This window comes from Quercus suber, unplaced genomic scaffold (assembly GCF_002906115.3).
Source record: "Quercus suber isolate HL8 unplaced genomic scaffold, Cork oak 2.0 scaffold_75, whole genome shotgun sequence".
Taxonomy (NCBI): Eukaryota; Viridiplantae; Streptophyta; class Magnoliopsida; order Fagales; family Fagaceae; genus Quercus; species Quercus suber.
The window spans coordinates 1,280,571-1,306,831 of NW_027069540.1; the positions used below are offsets into that span (position 1 = coordinate 1,280,571).

At 34.0% G+C, this 26,261-nt stretch overlaps 1 protein-coding gene across 2 annotated transcripts; it reads left to right on the forward strand.

Moving 5' to 3' along the window:
• The first annotated feature begins 402 nt into the window (after positions 1-402).
• Positions 403-19,897, forward strand: LOC112003983 (carbon catabolite repressor protein 4 homolog 4). 2 transcript variants are annotated; one of them, XM_024036212.2, is made up of 10 exons: positions 403-658; positions 2,243-2,340; positions 4,812-4,852; positions 8,214-8,263; positions 10,642-10,711; positions 10,911-11,032; positions 13,204-13,334; positions 17,679-17,829; positions 17,908-18,055; positions 19,029-19,897. In XM_024036212.2, the coding sequence occupies exons 1-10, from the start codon at positions 600-602 to the stop codon at positions 19,335-19,337; spliced, it is 1,179 nt and encodes a 392-aa protein (XP_023891980.1). In that variant the 5' UTR covers positions 403-599; the 3' UTR covers positions 19,338-19,897. The 2 variants fall into 2 exon arrangements, with proteins under 2 accessions (XP_023891980.1, XP_065629527.1); XM_065773455.1 differs by lacking the exons at positions 403-658; positions 4,812-4,852 and having other exon boundaries at positions 2,270-2,340.
• Positions 19,898-26,261: the final 6,364 nt, after the last annotated feature.

Here is a 26,261-nt window from a genome sequence, read left to right on the forward strand (position 1 = left end):
AATTATTTGTTTAGTATGTGGAAAAATACTAGTCATTCTGGGTCGACCCAATCTATCAAAAACTAGGTAAGGGTTATAGATCTAGCAACTAGTATTTGTTCAATAAATTTCCAACTCAAATTTGTTTGAGTTTGAGTAAATATTGTATGAAACGGCCTCATGAGTCAATAACATGTGGGTTCTACAAGTATAAGACTCACATGTCATTGAGACATAAATCTCATGAGACTGTCTTATATAAATTTTTTTTGTTTGGATTGAATCCAAAGAGATCGGCTTGATTTATTTATTATTTATAGTTTGACAAACCCAATTATTTTTTTTTCTCCCAAAATTAAAAGCGGTAGTATTTTTATTTTTTATTTTTTTAATAAAATAAAAATTAAAGGTTTGGAAAGATAAAGTCTAATTAAACATGATAAAATAAAAAATATAATCTTATAAAAAAAAGGGAGAGGAGGAGGATGAAGAAAAAGTTTTTGGCTCTAACGAATAAACAATGAAAAGTTTCATATGTATGTAATTTATTATAGGTATATTGAGAGCAGAGTAAAAAAGACGAGAGTTGTTGATAGTATCAAATTTTTGGTATCAATCAAATGCTTAAGGCTCTCCCTGCGCTTCCCTGCCGCCTGCCCACTTTTCCCTCCTTCAAAAGGTACGCCCTACACTCCACACTTTCTTCTTCTATATCCTATTTTGCTCTCTCTTATTTCAAAATTGATTTCCTGAAGTGGGTTGGATTCGGATTTGGATTTTTTGGATTCAGTTTTTAGTTTTATAGTGATTCATTGTGAAAAAACAGTCATTGCTGCTTCATATTTTCAATGATTGCAACAAAATGAAGATTACATACATGGTACGAAAGAACTAACTTCACTGATGGGTTTTGAATCCAGAGTTTCACCCTCCATTCATTTTTTGTGGGAGGAGGAATTACCATTTGAGTTGGAGCTCATTGAACTTTACTTTTTGCAGAGGAAAAGAATAGAAAATAGTTCTGATAATTATGTATTTCACATAAAAAAAAAGAAGTTGCCAAGTAATGCAATGCAAGTTAAATGGACTAGAATATCTTTCTGTTGTTTTATTGTTCGGATTTTTTTTTGGGAGTGGGGGGGTTCTTTTAAAATGTTTTACCAAATGGGTTTTGTGATGTAGGAGAAATTAAGTCCAAAGAAAAGAAAAAGATGCAATGGCTTTGGTGAAGTTAGATAATTAAGAATTAACTCTTATATAGGGCTAGGAATCTAGGGTTACTATATGTTATTATGAATAGCTTTTTTCTTAGGGTCGTTATAGGTGACATTTTCTAATCTAATTATGGAATTTCAGATTTGGAGTTCATTTGGGAACAATTTATTTAGTTGAAAATGAAAACTTTTTACTGAAAATACTGTAGATAAAGCTAAAAAGTAGCTGAAATAATAATGTAGGACTCATGAATATTACAAAAAAGTGCAATAAGACTTATGAATAGTAACAAAAATAAGCTAAATAGTAAAAAAAAGTTGGCTTTTTAAGCCAATGCCAAACGCAACCTTGATTAGTTCTTGAGCTCTTTAAGCCTAGGGTTCTGACTTTAGTCCTATTTTCGTCTCCTAGCTGTAATCTTGTTTTCTTGCTTGAAATTTCTTTTTTATTTTATTTAAAAAAAAATTAAGAATAATTTTATTGAAAACGGACTACTTGTGTAACCCTTTAAACCCTATTTCTAAACCATATGTAAGTTCTTTTCACCGTATCATTTTGTTTGGATTCATTGAGTGGCAAAGCAAATGGGATGGCAAATATCATTTGATATGTTATGTATGAACTATTTTCTATTCTCATTGTTATGTAATTCTTGAATTTGTGAGATATGTGTTTCTCAGTTTTGCTTTAAAATACATGAAGTATAGCTTTGGTATTTTCCCAAAATTTTTAAAAACCTAAATGTTAATTTGCCATTTGCACCTAACAATGGATGTGTATCATGCTTTTTAATTGGCATAAGTGTAGAAGATACTCAGAATTGTACGACCGGCTGTATTTTTTAAAGTGCTTTTTACTGGATGCTGCAGAAATATTGTTTGAAAATCTAGTCATTTAAAACCAGGTTGTTTATCTTAAAAAAAAAAAAAACTATAATAATAATAGCTCACCAATTGCAGTACATGATGCCAATTATCACTGTTAAACTTCCAAAGATCTGAGAATCATGGCTATCCTTTAATTGGGATTTATGTCTAATCTGTTGCAGGATAGTATCAAACAAAATGAGCACGACACCATCACCAATATATCGGGAGTTCATTTCTGTGGAAGGAAGTGATAGTAATTCGAGAAGTAGACCAGATGGTACAACTATATTTTTCTGCCTGTTCTATTTTAACATTTGCTTTAAAATTGTAGACTACTTTTAGGAGCATTTTCAAGTTTGTTATTCTTATTTTTGGTCACTAAATGTGATTGTTTTACCATCTTTGGGCTGTTTTAGGGTTTGGATCTTTAGTTTACTTTTTCTAATACTAGGTTACCAGAGGAGTTTGAGAAATTTGAATAAAGCATTGTTTGGAAAATGGCTTTGGAGATTTGGGAATGAGCAACAGGCTCTGTGGTTGTGGAGGAGAGTGATAGAGATTAAGTATGGGTGTGAAGGGGAAGGTTGGTGCTCCTGTCCTGTCACTAGTACTTATGGAGTGAGTTTGTGGAAATCTATTAGTTGTGGCTGGCTTTCTTTCTCTTGTCACATCCAGTTTGAGGTTGGGGTTGGGTCTATTGTTAAATTCTGACAAGACGTTTGCAGTGGGGACACCTCTTTGGGAAACTGCTATCAAGAACTATTCACTATAAGTTGAAATAAGGAGGCTTATGTGGCTGATTTGATGAAATCCCCAAATGGTGTTCTCTTTCGGGATTTGAATTTTGTAAGAGCCATTCAAGACTGGGAATTGGAGTCTTTATCCACTTTTATGGATAGTAATTTATGGAGCCTCTTTGAGGGGAGTTGGAAAAGATAAGATTTGCTAGATGCTTGCTAAGAGAAGAGGTTTTGAGGTTCGTTCACTTTGCTAGATTTTAACTAAAAGAACAGACCAGTCCTTCCCTTGGAAGACTGTTTGGAAGCCTAAGATCCCTTCTAGAGTTTTTTTTTTTTTTTTGTTTGGATTGCAGCTTTGGGGAATATTTTGACTATTGATAATCTTCAGAAGCGGAAAATGTGGAATTTAGATTGCTGTTGTATGTGTAAAAGAAATTGGGAATCCATAGACCACCTCCTTATTCATTGTCCCATTCCTTCGGACCTGTGGTCTATGGTATTCACTTTGTTTGGCATTCATTGGACCATGCCAAAGACAGTGGTTGAGCTTTTGGCTTGTTGGCAAGGGAAGTTTGGTCGGCATTGAAATGGTGCTATTTGGATGGTGGTCCCTCATTGTTTGATGTGGTGCTTTTGGTGGGAGAGGAATAACCGGCACTTTTGAGTATTCAGAAAAAAACAGTTCTAGATCTCAAACTTTTCCTTTTTAATACTCTCATGGACTGGGTAGCAGTGTTAGGCTTTCGTTCTGTTTTTTCGGTCGATGGTTTAATGGACTCTTGTACTGTATGCACGTGATTGTGCTTTGTCCCTTGTGTATACTACCTGTATACTCAGGTGACATTACTTTTTAATTTTTTAAATATATTTTTCATTACTCATAAAAAAAAAATTTGTGATTTGTCGAAGGTCGAAGGTGTCTCAGGCTTGCATTTTTTATGAGAGTGACCAACTCTGACTCTGAGATTGGTACTGGGAGGAACCTCTCACAGGTTTTAATAGGTGCACTATGGCTCATAGTAGTGGGGAAGGATGTGGTAGGTGGCAACCTAATGCCTTTTGGTCCCATCTATTGTGAACTAATTAGTTGAATTGACTTGCCAATTCTAAGGAGAGGGTAGGAGCTGGAGGAGCTGGCATAGCATAGGGGAGGTTTCAGATTGGTTTTGAGGATGGTTAGGTTTCATCAAAAGTTTGTGTTTCTATAAGGTTTTGAAAACCAGCCGATGAGCCTTTTTTCAACCATTCATCAATAAAAAGGAAGTGCGTGGTCAAAAGGGGAGTTGAAGAGGCAATCAAATTTTACTTAAAGGGAGGGTGACAGTTTAGAAACCTAACCATTTCTATTAATTATATGGTGTTCGAAGAGAGGGGTGGGGGTTGGGGGGGAAGGGGAGAATGTAGTTAAAAGGGGAGGCGAAAAAGGAATTCGTTCTAATAAAGGGGGGGTGTGACAGTTAAGAAACCTAACCACTTCTATTAGTTATATGATATAAGGAGATAGGGGGAGGGCAACGTGATGCAGTGAGGATTTCAGTTTAGTGTAAAAGAAGAGTTTAAGAAGAAATTCCAGCAACAAACAAGATTAAAGTAGAGAAAAAGATAAATGACTGAAATTGAAACAATCAAATATTGATTTCTAAGCTCAAAAAGGGCTCAAGAAACATTCAAATATGAAACTTCATAAAGTAGATAAGAAAATCTCATTGAGATCATTTTGTTAACTATCTGCTTTCCCTCTATAGTATCCAGCTCATTGAGATCATGTAACAAATTATTCCTTTTGAGAATCACAGTTCTAAACTCTTCCAATCTTCCTTGTTCCATCTCTTCAAATCCAACTTTAAATCTTCAGTTTGTTAGTCAATTTATAGCCCATGACCCTCGAAACTGGTGCGACTCCCACCAAGTATGAGATGACCATTTAAAATAAAATTTAATGATGTATGATGTTTCATGATTTTAATTCGCAATTTGAACTTGAAATAATGTGAATGTTATATTGCAGGCATCAGATTCCGTCTTGTCTCGTATAATATTTTGGCTCAGGTATGAATACCAATTATCCAATGTACTTCCTTGTACTATCTTTCTTCTTTCATTACATTCATAAGGAGTAACTGGCTATGTTATCATTAAGTAAGTAGAAGCTTGCAATTTGCGGCATATATGCATGGCACGAGACTTTTGATTACATGCATGGCACGACTGATCTTTTAAAGCTTAGGGTTGAAAATAAAACTTTTGGAAATAGTTCAGGGACAAAAAATATATTTTTTAAGTTGAAGGGAAAAAAGTGAAATTTTCAATAGTTTAAGGTAAAAAAAGAGCCTTTTAAAGATTGATGGCGAAAAATAAACTTCATGCAAATTTGGTATGAAAGCAATATTTTTAGCCCTTATTTTCTTCTCGTATCAAATATGAAAAAAATCAATTTCATTTTTACCTTATTATTGTTTATGAAAATACAGTGGATTTAATATGAAAAAAAAAAAAAATCACAGTACATTATTCAATAAACTACAGGAAGCCTATAATGAATTTGGATCCTATTTTTTGTAAATTCTACTTGATGCAATATGATATTTCACAATTCATATTGTTATAATGAAAATTCATGTAATATTAAAAATAGTGAAAAAGAAGTGATTTTTGTTTAATATGGGTGTAATAGTAAATTCGTACAGTTGATTATCTCTTTCCTCCAATTTTTCCTCTCAATCAAATAAAGGAAATTGATACCAATTTTCTATCCTCACTTTCTCCTCCTACCAAACACCATATGATGTAAATTTGGTATCTTTTCTATATTCCACTTTGTCATCCTTCCTACATTTTTCATCATTCAGCTTTTATTTCCTTACTTCCAAATAGAGCCTCAGTAATCTGATTTCTTGGCGAAAAATTTCAAATGTTAGGGCTAATTGATACAGCCTCTACTGTATCACCATTAGTACTAAAGAAGCATTGAATTTATGTTAGGCACCATTCTATTGCTGATCCCTTACCAAGTCTGTCCATTCAATTCTTATGGTATACATATCCTGCATCATTATCTGATAGTGCCCTTTTGATATTGAAAAAAATTGACTTATATTGTGTTCAATAATGCAATACAGTTGGTGTCTTAACACTTTTCTCGGCCCTGTGTGCTCATTCAAAAGTTATTTTGGAAAACTAGTAGTATTATTTTATGTCAGTCTTTACGATGCCAACTAATTTGGCCAATAAGTTTTAGAAACTTTGAAGGGATTTCCTATGGGGAGGCATTGGTGTCAATAATAAATTCCATTTGGTGGACTGCAGAGTGGTTTGCTCCATTGTTAAAGAGGAAGGTTTGGGTATCAGAAAACTCAATTCTTATAATCAAGCCCTCTTAGGAAAGTGGTTTTGGAGATTTGGAGTGGAAAGGGACCATTTGTAGTGGAGTGTAATTTATGCCAAATATGGAGAAGGGTGGGGGAGGTTTGGACAGTGGAGCAAATTTGGGGTTCACATGGGATTAGCTTGTGAAAGGGCATACGCTCAGGATGGGATTCTTATTCCAATTTCTTACGGTTTGAAGTTCAAGATGGGTCCAAGGTGAGGTTTTGGAAAAATATTTGGCATGGGGACTGCTTCCTTAAGGATTTATGTCCCAACTTGTTTGACTTAGCGGTGGACAAGGATGCCTTGGTGTCTTCATATCTAGCTGGGCATTGGAATCCTCACTTCATCTGGCTTTTCCAGGATTGGGAGTTAGAAGCTTTTCATATGTTTTTTGGGGCACTATATGATAATTTGCCTACCTCATTCGGTCAAGACCAAGCATTGTGGTTTGGCATCAAAGAAAGGAGTGTATGAGGTGGGATCATGTTATAATGTTCTTAGGGTTCCTACAAGAGTCTCTTTCCAATGGAAGAGCATCTGGACGGCTAAGTTTCCAAAGAAGGTGGCATTTTTTGTGTGGATTGTGGCTCTTTGAAGAATTCTAACAGTGCATAATATTTGGAAGCATCACATTTTAATTGTTGATTGGCGTTGTATGTCAAAATGTAGCAGGGAATCTATAGATCATTTGCTCCTCCATTGCTCTATGGCATCCAATATATGGTCCTATCTTTACTTTGGTTGGGTTGGCTTGGATGATGCCTAAATCTGTGATTTAACTGAATGTTGGCAAGGTCGGTTTCAGTGCCATGGAGGAGCCGTGTGGCAAGCCTTGTCCTTGTGCATCATGTGGAATCTGTGATCGAAATAAACAGATGAGTCTTTGATGGCGTCGAATGTCCTGCCTATATCATCGAAGAGCCTATTTTGCTGCATTGTTTGATTGGATGTATGCTCTGGGTGGCACCCCTTTATGCTTTTGTTGATTTTATTGACACCTTTTCATTTTGAGTTGTATTCTTCGAATTGGGCTAGTTCACATCCTTGTTCCCTTTTCCTTTTCAATAACATTCTTACTTTTTTTTAAAAAAAAAAAAGCAAAAAGAATTTTAACTAGTAAGTTACACTTGAGTCTTGAACCCACAATATCACCCTTCACATTGCTCTTACAGAAAAGGTGTCATTTGAGTTAGAGATCAATAGCAAAAACTAGTGATATTATCCATGTGAAAGAAATTAAATTTATTTTGGAACAATAATAGTTTACTATATAATGTGATATACTTTTATTTCCTAATATTAATTGTTGATGTAGGACAAATTGGGGAATTTGAAGAAAATTAGAGAGAAAATTTTAGGGTGTTCAGTGGCTTAATGAACAGTACTTGTGAGAAAGAAAGAAAAAGAAGAGAAGAAAGAAAGAGAAGAGAGAAGGAGAAAGGACCAACGAAGGCCAACATGCCTATTACTCAAACACTCAATAATTTTATTAATCAACACTCTACCTCCTTTGAATACATTGAGCACAATATATATAAAGACTCTTTGTTGTACTAGTAGTAATAAGACTCCTACTATTATAGTTTGACTAATAAACCAAAACCTAATTGAATTAAACCAAAACCCATACATAAAGACCCATAAAGTAAATAAGACTTATTAATAAAATAAAACCCATGGCTCTTAGCTATAGCTCATACACAACAATTGTAAAATTACTAAAATACCCTTAACTCTAGAATAACCAAATAAAATATGAAAACCTAATTAACTACCCTGGACACTTATTCTTGGGCTTTGCCTTAGCCTTAGGCTTCCAAAAAGGATATTCTTTCTTGTACCATGCTATGATTGCACCATCAGTTGTTCTAATTTTGTACATGTCTTTACTTGGATACTTCAATGATAGGATTAGGATTATTTCAGTTTACAATGTGAAAGCTTTTTAATGCTTATTAATTAGGATTTAAGATTCCTTTTCACTGCTTAAAACTTTGAGCATGACATTTTAAAATCATTTTTCTCCCTTTATTTGGTGTAGGTGTATGTGAAGAGTTCTCTGTTTCCACACTCTCCATCTCCTTGTCTCAGGTGAAATAATTCATTTCAATCTTTTTTCTTTACTAGATAAGTGTCCTTTATGTCTTTCTCATATTGATATTAATAATTTCCATTTGTTTTTGGTTGCTCCAATGAGGTTTAGTATTAATAACAGTTGATATTGCCTTTGAGATTGTTGTTTTGTATAGCAGACAATGAATTTTTCATGAAAGTGATCAAGGTCATATATATATTTGTAAAACATGTGGAGCTCGGTTTGTTTTTGTATGAACATATATAACAGGAAAATGCATTGGTTGCATCTATAAATGTGGTCAGTGCTTTGCATATGCCTACTAACATGTTATTTTGCCAGTTAAAATTGCCCCACCCTTTTTCCCATTGCATAATCTAAATGTTTAGTATTTTCTTACAATTTGGTAAAAGATTATTTGTATCTCACAAACTTTTGCAGTCAATCATTGAACACAGCCCAGGAAAATTCACCCTGTTTTTCTGCTGGCATTTCCTATTTCTAAGTAGTTCTCTTAACAAAATTTATATGTTATATGAAGCTTTTCACATTTAAATTCTGTAGGCTGTGCAAAATTGAGGGCTTGGTTGTATGATAAGTCTTAATCTGAGCTGGATTATAAGAGAAATTCAAATTTATTATTTAAAGGCCACTCTTTACATTGTTATCCCTTTGAAAGAATACTAATCTGTTCAGCCTTGAAATATTTTCAAAAAGATACTATACCTTCTAAATCAACACAACCATAGCCTTGGATTAACTATTCCCATGAAACTAAATTCCTATAAAGTTAAATCAGATTTAAATATTGCTTACTAAGTTAAGAACTTCTATCCCACCATCAAAATTTAACAAAAGCTCTATGTGCGTGTGTGTATATATATATTGCTAAGCTTAATAGAAAAAAACTGTACAAACTGAAGCTCAAGTTTTCTAAAACTGGTAGTGATATCAATTGGCAGTTGTGATTACTAGAAACTTTGTAGTTCACAAAAAACCATAGACTATTTCAGCGTGCAATGGAAGCAGAAATCTATAATTACAAAACTTAAGTTGATAGTTGCATGTATTACTCTGTTGTAGAAGACTGTTCTGCAAATTTGTGATTATCTTTCTTCCTCCTGGAAGTTTTGTTCTCTCTAATTTTTCTGTCTTCTGAAAATTGTGTTGCTGCCTACAATGTTCAATATATCTTTCACTCTTTTATGCTCATGTTGGTCATGATTCTAGCTACATTCTTCTCATTTTTTAGCAATTCATCTGCGATCCCATCCAATTTAATTATGCTCATCTTATTCTAACCCACCCTTTTTCTGTTTGGTAGTGGTTTTTTACTATTTTGATACCTTTTTATTTTTATTTTTATGTTTATTTTTATAGGCATTTTACTATTTTGGTACTTCTTTTAGATCAATTAGTCTTCACTTCAAAAGCTTTCTGAATCCTTTATAAATTTTACATATTGATGTACTTTTGGTTTAGTGGTAGGTTTCGCTTTATGATTCTGTTCATGGTGTAGAAAACAACCTTCTCAGTTTTCTTTTTTGTTTCTTTTCTTTATTTCATTCTTTAGACTAGCCTATAGGTTTCACACGAAATACAGGATTCCATTGTATTATTTCTGATGTGACAAGCTTTTGAAAAAGCAAACGTTCAAGGGATTTTCTATTATAGATAATGATGTAGAACAGTGTAGGAAAATAAGGATAACAAAAGGATAAACAAAACAAATTCTAAGCTTCACCACCTAGAATCTGCCTGCAAACCTTAGGCATCACCACCCAAAAAAGAGGAGCACATTCGCAACTCATAAAATTCTTATTCCAAATCATACTCCCTTTCACAATTACAAGAGTACGACTTTAATATGTTTTACAGATTACACCAATATGGAAAATACCTAATTAAATCCTTTAAAACCCTCAACATTAAAAAGCTACATTCAAAATTCAAAAACAGAAATAATTTCAAATTCAAAATAAAATCTTAAATGATTTTGGTGCTTCTTGCATCAGATAAGCCTTCTACTTCTAAATGTTTTAGACCTTGTTAGTTTCTTGCTTTACGAAGCAGATGTATTCCTACCACAGTTCTGGGACTTGTATATTGATTTATGTGTGTGTGTGTGTGTATTTTTTCATTAACTTTCCTTTTTGACCTTGTATCCTACTTTCAAGTATAATTGTTTTTGTCATTAACTTTCCCTTTTCACCTTTGCAACAATTGGGAAGTCAGCTGGTGGCCATATCACACGGAGAGTTATGGATTTTTTGAATGTTCAAATATTATAAGTTTATATTTTTGCCCTTGTAGATTTTGAATTTGCAAGTGTGGGAGGTTTATTGACATTGAAGAAAATCAATAAGTTTATATATGTAAATTGTGCTCATTACAGGTGGAAAGCTCGTTCGCAGGCGATTTTATCTGTTCTCAAGAACTTTGGGGCTGATTTTCTCTGCCTGCAGGTTTTGTTTCACTTGTTGTCCTCTTTTTCGTGGTCTGTTTGATGTACACTTCACACACTGAGAAAAATTTATAGTTTTCTTAATCCAACTAGTTAGTAAGTTGAGTTTCCTTAATATTTTTTTATGCTTGGGCCCATGACATACATAAATATTGTGTGTGAAGTTAGTTATTGTGACTTATATGTTACAATTTTATCAGGAAGTTGATGAGTATGATAGCTTTTACAAGGGGAATATGGAGAGTCTTGGATATTCTAGTATTTATGTGCAGAGAAATGGGCAGAAGCGTGATGGATGTGGAATTTTCTATAAGCAGAAAAGGTATATTAAACTTCCTCTTTACTGATTCAAAATAGATGAGAGCAATGATTTTTTTATTTTTGTGGATATCAAACTCATAGTTCCATGAATGATGATGTAAGATAAATTGGGGAGCCTGTTTACATGTGCTTGAGGTAGGCTTAAGGTTAGGAGGATTTCTACTTAGTGTTTAGAACTTTAGAAAGAAATATTAGGTTTGATACGGGAACTGGGAAGTTTAGGGTTGCAATAGAGGTGAGAAGAAATTGAGATTGAACTTGTCCAAAAGCTATGAAGTGTTAATGTGATTATTGTTGTGAACAATACATGTGGGCAGACACGTGAGCAGTACACATGAATAGTGACAGAATGCCAAAGGAAATAGAAAAAGAGACTTTTAAAGGTGTCAAATCACGTGTTAGTTGATAGCATGCTGCAAAAAGCTTTTTAAATTGCTTCCCATGTGTACTGTTGTTACTTTATCTTGACATTTTGTCTTTCAGAGTTTTAGTTTAAATTGTCCAGCTGTCCATCTGGTTCTGTCTGAACTAGGAGATGACTGGTCCAACAGTTGTCTAGTTTCCCATTAGTTGGCTAGTTGCTATATTATTCCCTCGTCTTGGGATGTGTTGAGCCAATTTTGTTTATGGGCTATCACTTTGGAGTTGACCAAGCCTTACCTAGCAAATGGGTGGCCAGGTGCCCTCTTCTTGGTCCGTGTGGAGTGGGCTTCTTTGGGCCTTTTAGGCCCAGTTTGTTGAGGAACTTTGTTGGGCTTATTGGTCCATGCTGTGTAGTGAGGAGGATAAATCTTTGGGCCGATTGTGTTGAAATGGACCTTAAGCCCATGCCATGTAGTGATTATTTGAGATTTGTTAGGCAAACCTGTGTAGTGTGGTTTTATTGGGTCCATGTGCTTGTACATGCCTTGGTCCTTTTGTTGGGCTGACTGGGTAAGTCTCCTCCGATGGGATCTTTCCACATGATGTTTGTTAAAAAAGAAAAAGCCCTGAACAGATGTTGAATGTGTTTTGTGTGCACAAAGAGTGAAGGTGTAGGGAAATGGATTTGCTTTGGTTGTGGTGATTTTGGGTGATAATAGTGTTGCTGTTATAGGGCTTGATTTGGGAATTTTGATATAGGCTTTTTGGGTTCTTGGTGGCTGAGAGAGAAAGGGTGGCATTGAAGGAGAGAAAAGAGAGAACAAAAGAACAGAAAAAGATGAAAAAGGAAAAGGAAAGGGAAACAGAGAAAAAAAAAAATTTACTCCCAAATGACACAATTTTAGGTTGTCAATGGCACACAATGGTTGCGTAATCAAACAAAGCCTTAATCCCTGCAAATTTTAGTGGCTAGATTTCTTCCCTTGGCATGTATAACAAGTATCTAGTCTCTTCTCAATGCCTTTATGTGTCCTTCTACTGCTTTCAACCTGAATCAATAATAGTAAATTGAAAAGGAAGCTACCTAACCATTACTGAATGTGTGAATGGCCTTGGCTTAATAATATTAGTGGCAAAGGGCCTTAAAGGCCTTTTTAACTCTTTGTCAGAACATGAGTGAAAGATAGGAGTTTCAAACACAAATATGTATGTTTGTCCACCCAAGAAGCACAGACACAGGACATGATGACATGAAAATTCTTGAAAAATTAGGAAATGAGCTGCAGAATACAACAATTAATTAATATACATCTTTAGGTATATTTTATGTTTATTTTAAAATTTCAAAATAATCAATTAAAATCTTTAAAAACATAAGTAAAATAATATATAAATTTTCTCCCAACACACTAAGGATACGCATGCCAGAGTGTCCTGGTGTGTCTGTATCTGGCACATGCCAGGGATTTTGGAGCGTCCATGCTTCATAGTTGTCCACTCTAAAAAGCATGTGAAAGTTGAAGAAGTTTCTCAAAATTTTTAAAAAAATTTGTCAAGTCATTTGAAATTTCATTTTTATATTGTCTTGGTAAATCCTGCCCTCCGAAAAAGGTGAACATTCAGATAATAAAATTAACTTTTTCTTGGCAAAATGACTTGGGACCTCAATCCAACAATGAGATGGTAACTTTGCATAAAGTATTAATCACTGATCATTCTACAACTTCACAAAGTCATATGCTCATAATAATAGTACCAATTTATCTTAGTTGTACATCTTCTTAAACTTCATTGCTGCTATTGATTCAGTGCAGAGTTGGTTTTAGAGGAGAAAATAGAATACAATGATCTGGTAAATTCAATTCAAGATGGACAGATTTTAGGTGATGACAAACATGATGTGCCAACTAGTGGAAATATAAGAGCTGAACCAGAAAATGGTAATTTTTTTTGTCCTTTTATATATAAAGTTTCCTTTTGTTAATAATTTGAGCAAGCATCTTTTCTGTTTTTTGACATTTTCCCTTATTGGAGCTGTAGTTATTCACTGTTCACTTTTGTCTGGTTAACATAAGAAAAAAAAAAGTGTGGTACATTGCAATATCTTCTTGTTAGTATCGAGAGCGGGTCACAAAAAGCTCTGAGAAAAGCAAACTCAAATGCCAAAGAAATCTTGAAATCATGTGTGGCTTGAGGAAGTTGCCTGAGTTGATTTTTTTTTTCCTGATTTATTGTCAATAGTGGAGAATAAGAATGTTGGGTTTGGAAAAGCTGTGTGTGAGGTTTCTTAATTAACCCTAACACCTGTTTTATACTTTTATTGCTCTTAAGTAGCAATTAATATATAAATTTCAGATATGCCCTGACAAGTAGAGGCATTTAGAATAAACTATGTATTCCAAAACTCTGCTATACTTCTATTGGGTTTTGATTCACCTATAGTATACAACCTGTGTACTGTATGGTGCCTTATCTCTTTTAAGTTGATAAAATTTTACTTATTTATTAAAAAAAAAAAAACATGAATTCCAACACTCTCCCTCAAGTTGATGCGAAAATATTGCTCATGCCCTGCTGGCTTAAAATAGTATGAAATGCTCTACTTGAAACTCCTTTGATTAAGATATTTACTAGTTAGTTCATAGTTTTCACAAATGGAGTACAATTGATGCCATTGTCCAGCTTTTCCTTGATTAAGTGTCTGTCAAACTTAATATGTTTGATCCTATCATATTGCACAGGATTGTGAGCAGTATTTCTTGAGTATAAAACCCCAATCATTTCAATAATCTTCACCCAAAGAGGCTCATTAATACCACTTAAATAAATAAATAAATAAAACTCATAAATACCATGAACCAGTGCTGGAAATTCTGCCTCTGCACTGGATTTAGCTACAATTGCCTGTTTCTTACTCCAAGAAACCAAATTATCTCCAACAAAGTTACAGTACCATGAGGTAGATCTTCTGTCAGTAATGGAGCCAGCCTAATCTGCATTTGTGTAGGATTCAACTGATAAGTAACCAAGACTAAAATAAGAGTAATCCTTTACCAAGAGATGATTTCAGATACCGAAGAGTACGGTAAACATTTATATGGATTCTTGTGGTGCATGCATGAATTGACTAGACACTGACAAAATAGGCAATATCTAGACAAGTGTGTGACAAATACATAAGTCTTCCAACTAGGCGTTGGAATCTCTCTGTATCAGCTATTGCATCCCTTGAATCTTCGCCCAGTCTATGATTCAATCTTCCAGGGCATCACAAGCCTTGCAGCCAAGCATTTTTATATCTACTAGGAGATGACAAAAACACATTCTGCAAGATATAAATATACCTTGCTCGGACTTTGTTACTTCAATACCTAGCAAATACTTCAAATCTCTCAGGTCATTTATTTCAAATTCAGTAGCTAGATATTCTTTTAATATTTTTTACTTAGGGTCATCACATGATACTCTTTTTTTAAGAGCTGTAACCTAAAGTGAATGCTCTATAAATAAGGGTGATCACTTTGATGTATTTCTATCCATAACCCCACATAAACTGAGTAAATCGCTCAAAGTCTAGGAGATTGCTTTAATCTGTACTATGCTTCCTTCATTCCGCTCAACTTTCCTTGAGTTGAGGGCCTCCTAAAACCTGGAGGAATATTAATATAAACTTCCTCTCTTAAGTTACCATGGAAGATAGAATTTTTTACCTCAAGATGATTCAGAGCTCAGGTCAAATTAGCTCTAAATGACAAAAGGACATATATGAAGTTCATCATGGTCAGTCCTGTAGGTTTGAGTGAACCCCTTTGCAGTCAATCTAGTGTTGTAGCTCTCTATAGACCATCTGCCTTGCTCTTAACTGTGAACAGCCAATAGTTTTTTCCCTTTAGGAAACTCGACTAATTCTGAAGTTGTATTTTCATGTTGTGCTGCCATTTCCTCAATCATGGCATCTCTCCAGTTGGTTTTTGGTCCCCATTAACCTATCCTTCCCTCCCTTCCCAACTACTTTGAATAGTAGAAGGCTAAGATGATCTCTAGTGTTCTTCTATTGCCAACCCAACCCACTTTACTTTCCCATTTGGCCCAATTTTCAATTTCAAGATTCAAACTGAGAGTGTCTCTATTCAGGTGACCCTTATTTCGCCTCATATTACTTCCCCCCATTAATCTTCCCCTTCTTCCCCGTAATGACTCCTGTGTAAATATTGCTACCACCCCTTGATACGCCCACGTGCTTTGTTGGTAGTAGCATGTGGCTGGTGGTTTCTTCCTTTGCCACCCTTTGTTGGTGGTTCAATTTATTGTCTCGGAAAATGCTAAAAATAATAAATTTTTACTAAAAATAGCTTACAAACTGATATGTCAATCAATGTGGATGGTGTTGCATCAACATAATAAATAAATTTTGTAATTGCCTTTTTTGGTTCCACACCTTGGTTTGGACTCTATGTGGGCTCCTCATTTGACTCTGCCTGGATCTTTTCTGCTGTTGATTCTTTTTTTAAAACAATAAGTTGAGAAGAAAAGAATACTGAAAAGTGAAAACAAAGGCCTAAACTACAAAAACTAGAAGTTGAATTTAGACATCAGAGGGCAGTTTTGAGAGATTTGCTAGGTTCGTTGGAGTGATCATGGGTCTCGTTGGTGACAACTCTTGCCGGCATGAACAACATTGCAGATGGGTACTTGTAGGTTGACTGGAATGGATCTCGGGTACACCTCTAAACCTTGTGTCACGATTTTGAGAGATCGGCAATCCTTGTGTGGCAATGTCTTTGGCGGTGGTGGCTTCAAAGGCTGGCAACAGTGTCATGTGGCGGCACTGACTTCTTGCAGATTTTATTTGACAGTGTGGGTTGCGGTTTTTCTGGATCTAGGTTTTCTGATGGTGGCCGGGATTATGAGGTTGGGTTTTTTGTTGGTGGTGGTGGTGGGTTGCATGGTGGTTGAGTGATGGTTTTTGGGATTTGGTACATGTGTTTAAACACATGTTTTCAGTTTTTAAATAATATTACACGTATTTTTACACACTTTTTCACCCACATGTATTTCCAAAAAATACATACAACGTTACTAGAACAACATTACCAAACGGCCCCTTAGAGAGTTAGAGTCAGACATGAATAGGGATGATGGGCTTGGAAGGGGTAGTAGCAGGTTTCTCTGTTTCTTTGGGAACTTTGGTGGCGGCATAAATCTCAGTTGGGTGTGTTCATGATTTTGTGGGGTAAGAACTTGAAATTAACGTGGGCTATACATAGGTGTATTGATTCAGATTCACAATTGTGGTTGGTTTTGCATCAGTCGGATGTTTGTGTTTAGGAGCAGTGGAAATCAGAAATTTGCTTTGATACCAAGTTGATGCAAACCACCTAGAACAGTCCTGTGATCCTTCCTTGGGATTCATCACCTAAGGGTTGTTTGGAATCACTGCCAAACAGAATCACAATTTTCTACAGATGAAATTTTAGTAATAAATAATAGTCTGCACATAAGTAAACCCTCTGTAGTTTTCAGGGAATGAAGATAAAGATAACATTCATGAAAACTAGTCATAGCTGAACTCAAAACTACTAATCCATGAAAGTAGTCTAAATAATCCAAACTAATCCAAATATATAAAGATAAAGAAAATCCCCTAAGATAAGCTTAACCTTGCCCTACCTAACTTTATCTTTATGTATTTGGATTAGTTTAGACTACTTTCTTGGATTTGTAGTTTGAATTTATCTTTATTTCCTGAAAGCCCCAGATGGTTTAATTGTATGTAGACTATTATTATTAATAAAATTTCATTCGCAAACAATTGTGTTTCGGTTTGGTCGTGATTTCAAACAACCCTCTGCTGGAGCCTAAGGAAGGATTACAAGACTGTTTTATGTGGTGAAGCCTAAGCTGTCATGCATCACCCTCACAACATGGCTTCTAATTAAAATTAAGATAATGGTAAAATAAAAATATACTCTTTTGGTCTTTCCCTTCCCTTTCCTCTCCTTAACAAGATAATGGATAATAGATTTCTTCAACTTTTTATCATGAACATCTAAACAACAAATTGAACTCTACTCGTTTCTTTCCTTTCCTTTCCCCAATCCCTGCAGATTTGTCTTATTCTTTACATTCCTTTCCTTAAAAAACTCATGATACAATCCCCAAGGGTTTTCATCTTTACTTTTCTTTGGATGACATTTTCACCCTAGAACTTCAGTAGGTTGCTGATTACATTCTTAGTACTTGACATGGTATGCTTGCATCTAATATGAATGATCTTCTTCTAGGTTTAGAATTGAAAAAGGCCCCAGAGGATCGTGGAGATCCCAATGATCCTTGTGTAAGACTAAAACGTGATTGTGTTGGGATTATGGCTGCATTCAAACTCAAAGATCTTCCAGACCATGTTGTTATTGTGGCAAACACACACCTTTACTGGTAAAGTGGTTCAATCTTCCATAAGTATGTTATATTCTGTATTTTATCAGTTGAAGTAACTTTGATGCTTTGCTGCAGGGATCCAGAATGGGCTGATGTCAAGCTTGCTCAAGCCAAATATCTTTTATCACGCTTAGCTTTGTTTAGAACACTGGTATCCAACAGACTTGAATGTACGCCTTCAGTAGTAGTGGCTGGTGACTTCAATTCAACCCCAGGGGATCAGGTTTGTCAGAATTCCCAACCCCTTGATTTATCTAGTTTCCTATTATTTAGCTTATAGTTGGTTTTCCACATTTTTCCTTGATTTTTTTTTTTTGTTTTGAGTTTTACCTTTTTGGTATTGGTTTAGATTTTCCCTCTGAGTTTGATTTTGGTCCAAAGTCCAAACAGTTGGTTCTTATTACCAATGTTTTAAAAACAGAAATTAAAAAGGGGGGCGAGTGAATGAAGAGGTTCAAGGTGGAACTAGGGTTACGCCGGATGTCAGAACGTGATAATGTCATAAATAGTTTAGTGATTAACTAAAATACAAATAAATATAATAAATGAATAAAATATGGCAGTCTTGATAAAAAATCTTTGTTTCTTATAAAAAAAATGATACCAAAATTTAATTAATTTTTTCAAAAATATTTTCAAAATTTATAAAAAAAAAATAGAAAATAATAAAGACAAACAAAAAAGAATTAATATAATTAATTCTTAAGTAATGAGCATAATTGCATAGACATCAAATAATTTCAAAGTTTCACATTCAATAATTTCAAGTACATAAAGTCACAATGAATGTATATGATTTTATTCATAAATTTTTTCACCAAAAAATTATATATATTCTTTTTAGAGGGATAATTACACAAAAAAAGAAAAAGAAAAAAAGAGAAGTCTTTAGTGATTGGATAAATATCTAACGTTTAAATTGAATTAATATATTTGTTTTTCATTTAAGTGAATCAAGAAGCAAAAGTTAAGCATGAAATAGAAGCTGAGCTTGGTTGGTTTCGCTGCTAGCCAGCCAAATTGTCCAATAAACTTGGTAGTTGGTAGTCAAAGAAACCCAAGTGGTTTACAAGTGGCTTTGTTTGGTTGCCAGATTCAGATAATGTTTTACCTTAGTTTGTAAGCTTTTATAGAGATGAGTTAATGTTTATAGCTCATAAGTTCTTGAAATGGCTATAACATTCTTCTTGTTTCAGGTTTACCAGTACCTCATTTCAGGAAACTCGCCACTGGCACCGGCTGTGGAGTGTTTAGAGGACATGCCTATTCCCTTGTGCAGTGTCTATGCTTTTACGAGAGGAGAACCACCATTTACAAACTGCACTCCGGACTTCACCAATACTCTTGATTATATATTATTTTCCCCTACTGATAACATAAAACCAGTCAGTTTCCTGGAGCTTCCAGAACTAGACTCATCTGATGTTGTTGGTGGATTGCCAAATTACAGCCACCCAAGTGATCATCTACCAATTGGTGCTGAATTTGAAATTACCAGGGACTAACTTATCTTGCAGTGCAAGTGATATCTGTAATCTCTTGCTCTAATTCGATAGCAACAGTGGGAAGGGGGATTTGAATCTAGTTCTCCTAATAAAGGAGAGCAGACTATGCCTTTGAGCTATACAGCTCTTGGTGTAATGTCCTATAGTTTTCTTTTTCTCACGTCACTCGCTTTCTCTCTCTCAAGTCTCAGCAAAAGTTAAGGTTCAACTGAGAATATTGGAAATTTATTTTGTGGGTAGACAATTTTGGTAGATTTTTTTATTTTATTATTATTATTATTTTTAAGTAATAAGTCTTATTAGAAAAATAAAGAATATCATTTTGGTAGATTTTTTTTTTAAAATTTAAATAACTGATTACAATCCCTGACTTTATTGTACTTTTTTTTTTTTTTTTGAAGAAGCTTGACTTTATTGTACTTGGCCTTCCAGATTGTAATAAGCAAATGTTAGTATGCTTTGACATGTAAATTCAAGAGGAAAGGTAAAAAAGAAAGATTTCTGGAAGTACTTGTATGCATTGCTGAAAATTATTTTCTAGGGATTCTTTGTTTGAAACATGCCTTCTGGCTTTTCTTTTATTCTCACAGCTTCCATTGACACTGCTCACTATTTGTAAGGGTGATTAATAACCCGTCAAACATGTTCAACCGAACAGTATTAGATGATGGGTTCCACCTTCACCCAAACCTGCCAAACTTGTGATGATCCCTATCTATTTGATTTGCAATACTTGGGGATGGTTTATGATGCTCCTTTTGTCACTTTTTTTTTTTTTTTTTAATAATTTGATAGTTGAGGATGTGGAGATTTCAACATTAGATATTTATGTTAAAAACACTAGTAGATGCCAGTTGATCTACATGGGTTTTTGACCCTTTTGTGACCTTGATAGCTTTATTTTGTCTTCTTTTTTTCCCCAAAGGAAAAAAGAAAAAGGAAAAGGAGAAACTCTTTCCCACGTCCTAATACGTGTATACACAACATAATTTGGTTAATATTCAAGTTATATACTTACTGTATTTTTTTTAGTTAATGTTACTATTTAATACTTTTTTGTTGATGAAGTATTTTGTCAAATTTATTGTTGAATTATATGCTTTTCTCAAATCATTATGTTCATCATTTATTAAAGGGATCGAATAATACAAACAATTTCTAGTACAGTTGTTTTGTTTTGTTTGTTTGTTTTTTTTATAAAAATGTTTTTAGAACATGTTAAATGTATATTTCTTTGATAAGTAACTGACACTTGATTAGTTTAAAATTCCACAAATTTGATAAGTGTGATGATAAATGTGAAGATGACAAAATATTTATCCAATAATAATATAAAAATTTGAGTTACACCAACTAATATATTTTATTAGCCAAATAATTAAGCAGACCCATTGTTAAATTTGTGTGGTTATGCTGAGCATCAATGGAGACTGAAACTTAGAAGTCATATCATCATTGGAGGGGAGAAGAGGGAACCTAACTCTCCATTTGATCACAACTATCAAAGGGTATGGATCTTCTTAAATTGGCCATCTTGTTCGGTTGCTAATCAGCCTTCCTAGCTTGTCCATCCTATTGAACCTTGGAAATAAACCAAGTAACTTTCAGATGACTCTACAAAGATCAAAGATGAATAGGGAGAGAAGAGACGAAGACTAACAAGATCACGATGATGCAGGAAGAACTTGAATGAGGCAAGGATGAATGAGCAAAAATCTCTAAAGGAACACAGAATTTGGAAAGTAAAAGAGGTGAAATGCTGGAATACAAATTTTGTACCAATTTGGTTTCATCAATTATATAATATGTCATGTATGTGATTTATTATATTTATTTTACATTTTAACTACCAAGTTTAGAGGCAAGCTACTAGTCTAAGGGCAGTTCACGTTGGGGCATGCTGAAAGGAAGTCCACTTAGAGGATGACCAAGCACCCCACCCAAAAATCAATGCCTATATAAAAACCATTATCTTTGTCACATCTGTATTTGCATTTTAATGCAATAAGAGAGAAATTCATCATTCTACAACATCAAATAAGTCACCCTAGCCAAGGTACATGTCCCATTTCTCAACCTATAGGGGATGGTGTGTTGTTAGATTTCCCTCCTGGTTTTAGGACAACTCCAGTCACAAATCCTATAAATACCCTCTTCAAATTGAAGAAAAGGTATGCACTCATAGACACTGTTACTCTAGTGTTTTGCTTAAGATATTCTTTATTCCGTTTATTGATTTGATTAGAGTGCCTCTGGCTGGTCTTAGCTTTGTTAGGAGGTTGTTCTCTTGCATTTGGACCTATAAATATTGAATATAATCGGTTTGCGGACTACTTGGAGATCTTTATATTTTTTTTGCCATGTCTTTAATAACAGGCTAGTTACACCTACAATTGAAATGGAAAGCAAACGTTTTCGTGGTTGAAAAGTGCCAAATCTAGTCTCAATTATCATTTGTTAAGACTATTTGAAGTAAGTTCCTTGGCTTTAGAGGGGACATTTAGTCCATGTCACTATTCCTGGATCCAAGGGGAATAAGTTTGATAATAATTTCATAGAGGTATTACCACATCTTTTAGGATTTAGCCATCTTTTACAGATCATTGGAATCTTTATACTTAAAAACTCCATAGGTTCTCAATTAGTGAACTCTTAAACGTTCGACCCTTCGTTTGGTTAGAATCCTTGTAGTGGTTCCTATTCCTGAGATTCTCCCACCCACCTGTGTTTCTATAGAAGGAAAAGTGATGAGGAATTACAAACTTGTTTCAAATCAAATGTTTATCTTGCTAATCAATGATACATACTGGTAGGAACTTTGCAGTCATTTGTAGGCTAGTACCCTATATTTATTGAATTATTCCACCATGACTTAGTATTTCTTTGCTTTGACTAGTATAGAGAATCCTATGTGTTGGTCTACATTACATGTAGGCTTATAGTGGTGGATGAAACGGTCCAAGTGATGATCTAATGATAATGACATTTTTTTTTTGTAGTGCTTAATGTCTGTGGTTCAAACTTCACATTCCTCTCCTCTACTATCTACCTATATACATATTTAAAAAAAAAAAAAAAAAAACAAACAAACAAATGAAAAGGATCAAACCCCTTTGGTTTTGTTATTGTATGTATGACTGAATTCCTATTGGATTAATGAATGAAATGAACGAAAATATTCTTGGGAAGAGTGATTGTCTAAGGAATATCTAGGAGATACATTCAAAGGAAATTATTAAGTTACAATGACTCTTGTCAAGAGTTTTGTAGTTTGGGATTTGTTTGGAATCTGCTTATTTTCTGAAACTAAATTTTTTTGCTAAAAGTACTGTAGATAAATGTAAAAGTTAACTAAATTAATATAGTGAGACCCATAAATATTATCAAAAACTGCAGTGAGGGCCATAAATAGTAGCAAAAATAAGCTGAATAGTAAAATAAGCTGAATAGTAAAATAAGCTGGCAAATTTCATTCATGTCAAACACACATTTAATTGGAAGTTTTAGGTGTTTCTGAGGTAAACGTTTAGAAGTTAAATATTTCCACTTTTATTGTTGTAACTATTGAATTATCAACCAAAAAAAAAAAAAAATTACAATGACTCTTAAGCTTTTCATTTGCAATACAATTGCCATGCAGTCACACCTAAAAGAAACTCTCAGTAATTGTTCTTATCTATAACATGAATTATTTAAAATTTCTGCAATTTAAGTGACGTAGAAAGGCATCCATTATCCATTGACAATCATTTTTAGTATGAAAAAAATTATATCAGTGCTGCTTATATTAGGTGGCTAATTATATATTAACTGTTAGCTAAACTTCACTTTTTTTCCCCCTGAAATCATTAAACTTCCACCTAGGGGAACATAATTTAAAAAATGTCTCAACTTTTAAGTTATTATTATGTAAATCGAATTAAGGTACAACTTCTTGATTTTGTACTTTCCACATTCAGACTCCATTTTTCCATAATTAAGACAATAAATTTTTTTTTTTGGACAAATAGAATAGTAATGCCATACAAATAAGATAACTGATCAATACTTGGCATGCCAATATGTAGAATTAAGATAAGTAATTTACTGCTCCTGATTAAGATACGGCATTATATTTTGGGAGATGGGACCTCATCATTACTTTGAGCAATATAATACAATATTCTAAGCTATGATGGTATGAGGAATAGCTGGAATTGAGAAATATGGATCAACCAACATTACTTGGTTTCCCATCCTTGAATCCTTGAAAGCATCACAGCAACACTCATTGTTGAATGCTTTGGCCTTACTTGGTTTGCCGTGTACCTGAAGAAATTCTTGTGGCAGAAGACCATGCTTTCTGCTTTGGAGATTATGCTTCTTCCCCTTTACATCTGCATTATATTGTTGTGTTAAATTCCAACTTAGTTTTCAGGTGATTTGGGTTGCAAATTGGCCCTCATGGTGAGTCCTGAGAGGCTTACAAATTGGGTGGTCATGGAACACAAAAGTCATATTAGAAGAAGCAATTTCTGGAGGCGTGCAATTGTGAATTGCTTACATGGTTTATCTAGTAGTGAGTGTTATGGGCCCATCACATGAATAAATTATGGTCTCTTACTCTCTTTAATTGCCGCATCATGGTTTGGAGCAAGATTGTTTCAAACACATTTGGAGCCAAACTTTTTCCTCTTCTTCAAACCTACTATGTGCAATTGAAGAGACTATTTATAGGTATTTTTAATCACATTTTTTTCAGGTAACTTATTTAAATAATACACATAGTTAGTCTTCTAATTTGTAACGTAATAAGTTGGAAAAAAATAACTTTAACCTGGTTTGAAGCTAAACTTTGTCCTTTTATCAATTGTCACACAGTCGATTGGAGGAATTTTCCTACCAACTAGTTTGTAGTAATAATTCGTACGGTAATGAATTGGAAAAAATAGTTTTAAACCGGTTAGCTTATATTAAGCACTGTCATTGCTGCTTTTATTGTTGAGTTTCTTTTCCAACATTTTCTCCCGTGTGGTATTTTTCATCCTATTACCACGTGTTTAATTGGGCTTGACAGATTCTTAAACATGGGTGAGGCAAGCCCAAAACTTTTCCTAGTCACTAATTACTTCTTAATAGGAGAGTCAAGCTTAAAACTTTTTGCTGAATGAGCTTTCTTTCAAGGAAAGTCAAGCCCAAAACTGTGATGAATGAACTTCCTTTCTAGAGCAACTAATGTGCCTCTAGTCCATAAGGCTTCCTTTCATGATTTTTTTTTTTGGACAATAATATTATTGTTATAATAATTATTTAAATTGACAATATTTGGAGTTTATTTAGAGATTCAACTTTTCTTAAAATTGGGTCTTCAAAACATGATTTTAACTAGAAATTGTGTTTTCGAAAATACAATTTTATTTCAAATGCTACGATTTTAAGTAAAAATATGTTTTGGAAAAATGATTTTTTTTTAAAGCATAGAATTCCTGAATAATTTTAAAATAAAACAATATTATTTTACAAACTTTCCACTTCTTTTTCCAACAATTGTGTTGTGCTTCCAACCCACACATTCAAAGCCCACCACTAGAGCATTAGTAGTAGGCTCTTTAGGACCACGCCAATATTAATCAATATTTATAATATATTATAAAAGTTGGATCTCCAAACAGAGAATACACACAACAGTCACAAGTGTCCCTCTCTCAAAACATAATATGATAGCACATGTCATCTCTTCTTAAAAATAGAGCTTCACAAAGAGAATGACTATTCATCTTCTACTAAATCATTTCATTTTCTCTAAATTAATTTATTTAGGTAATGGCCTTTAAAGCCACTTTTATTTGTTGTGATTGATTAATATTTTACAAAATCATAATTCTATTCATATTGTCACCGTTTATAAAATGTTTCCCTTTCATTGTCAGCCATATGGATATATTTTGTTTTTGTTTGGAGCCCACATGAATTAATATCTATTCACCCAAAAACGTTTTCAATTAAAGAAAAAAAATTATAAATAAATTTAAATGAGTAATGCTACGTATACAAATTATTTTACAATATTTTTACATACTACTAATGTAGCTTTAATATTTTCCAAATAGTTATTGTAAGTAAAGATGTGATGTTAATGATGAATCCATATTAGAACTAGTAAGAACTTGTCACATCAGCAGTTTGTAAAAATGTTATAAATTAATTTGTGTTTGTAGCATTAATCAATCTAAATTATGTTATAACATTTTTTTTAGAAAAAAAAAGTAATAAATGTTCATTCAAAAGGATAATGATTTACTAGAATACCGTTTTTGCAAAAAGCTAATATCAGTACAAATTAATTAAACTGATTCCTCCTCTTCCACCCTTAGAGGCTGTTTGGCTTCAAAAATTTCATCACTCAATTTCTGTCACTCAATTTTCGTTACTCATAACTCATAACTCATCACCTATCACTTTAAATACCACACTCGTTTGGCACCATCACTCAATATTTTTCACACTATTTATGGGTCTCAACCTGTCATTTAAGAGAAAAACTGTTTTGTGAGCCCCACCATTTTTTTTGTTCTCATTTCCCCTCCTTCACCCCTGTTACTTTCCTAAAACACAGACCCAAACCTAGCTTCAACCACAATAACAACAACAACAACAACAACAACAAAATGCGGCCAATCAGACGGCTAATTCCACCTCCACCTCAGCCGCGACGAGACAACGACAAGCCGATACAGAATTGATACGGTGACGGTCGAGGTCGCCATCTTGGAGTCGCGGATTGGGTTCCTCAGTTTTTTTGAAACCCATTCATGTGGGTATTTTGAAACCCCAAGTCCAAATTTCATTTCCATCCTTACCCGGTCATGGAGTGCAGCTTCAGACCAAAAAATTTGTGATGAAGAACAAAAAAAAAAAAAAAAAAAAAGAAACCTAGAAACCCGA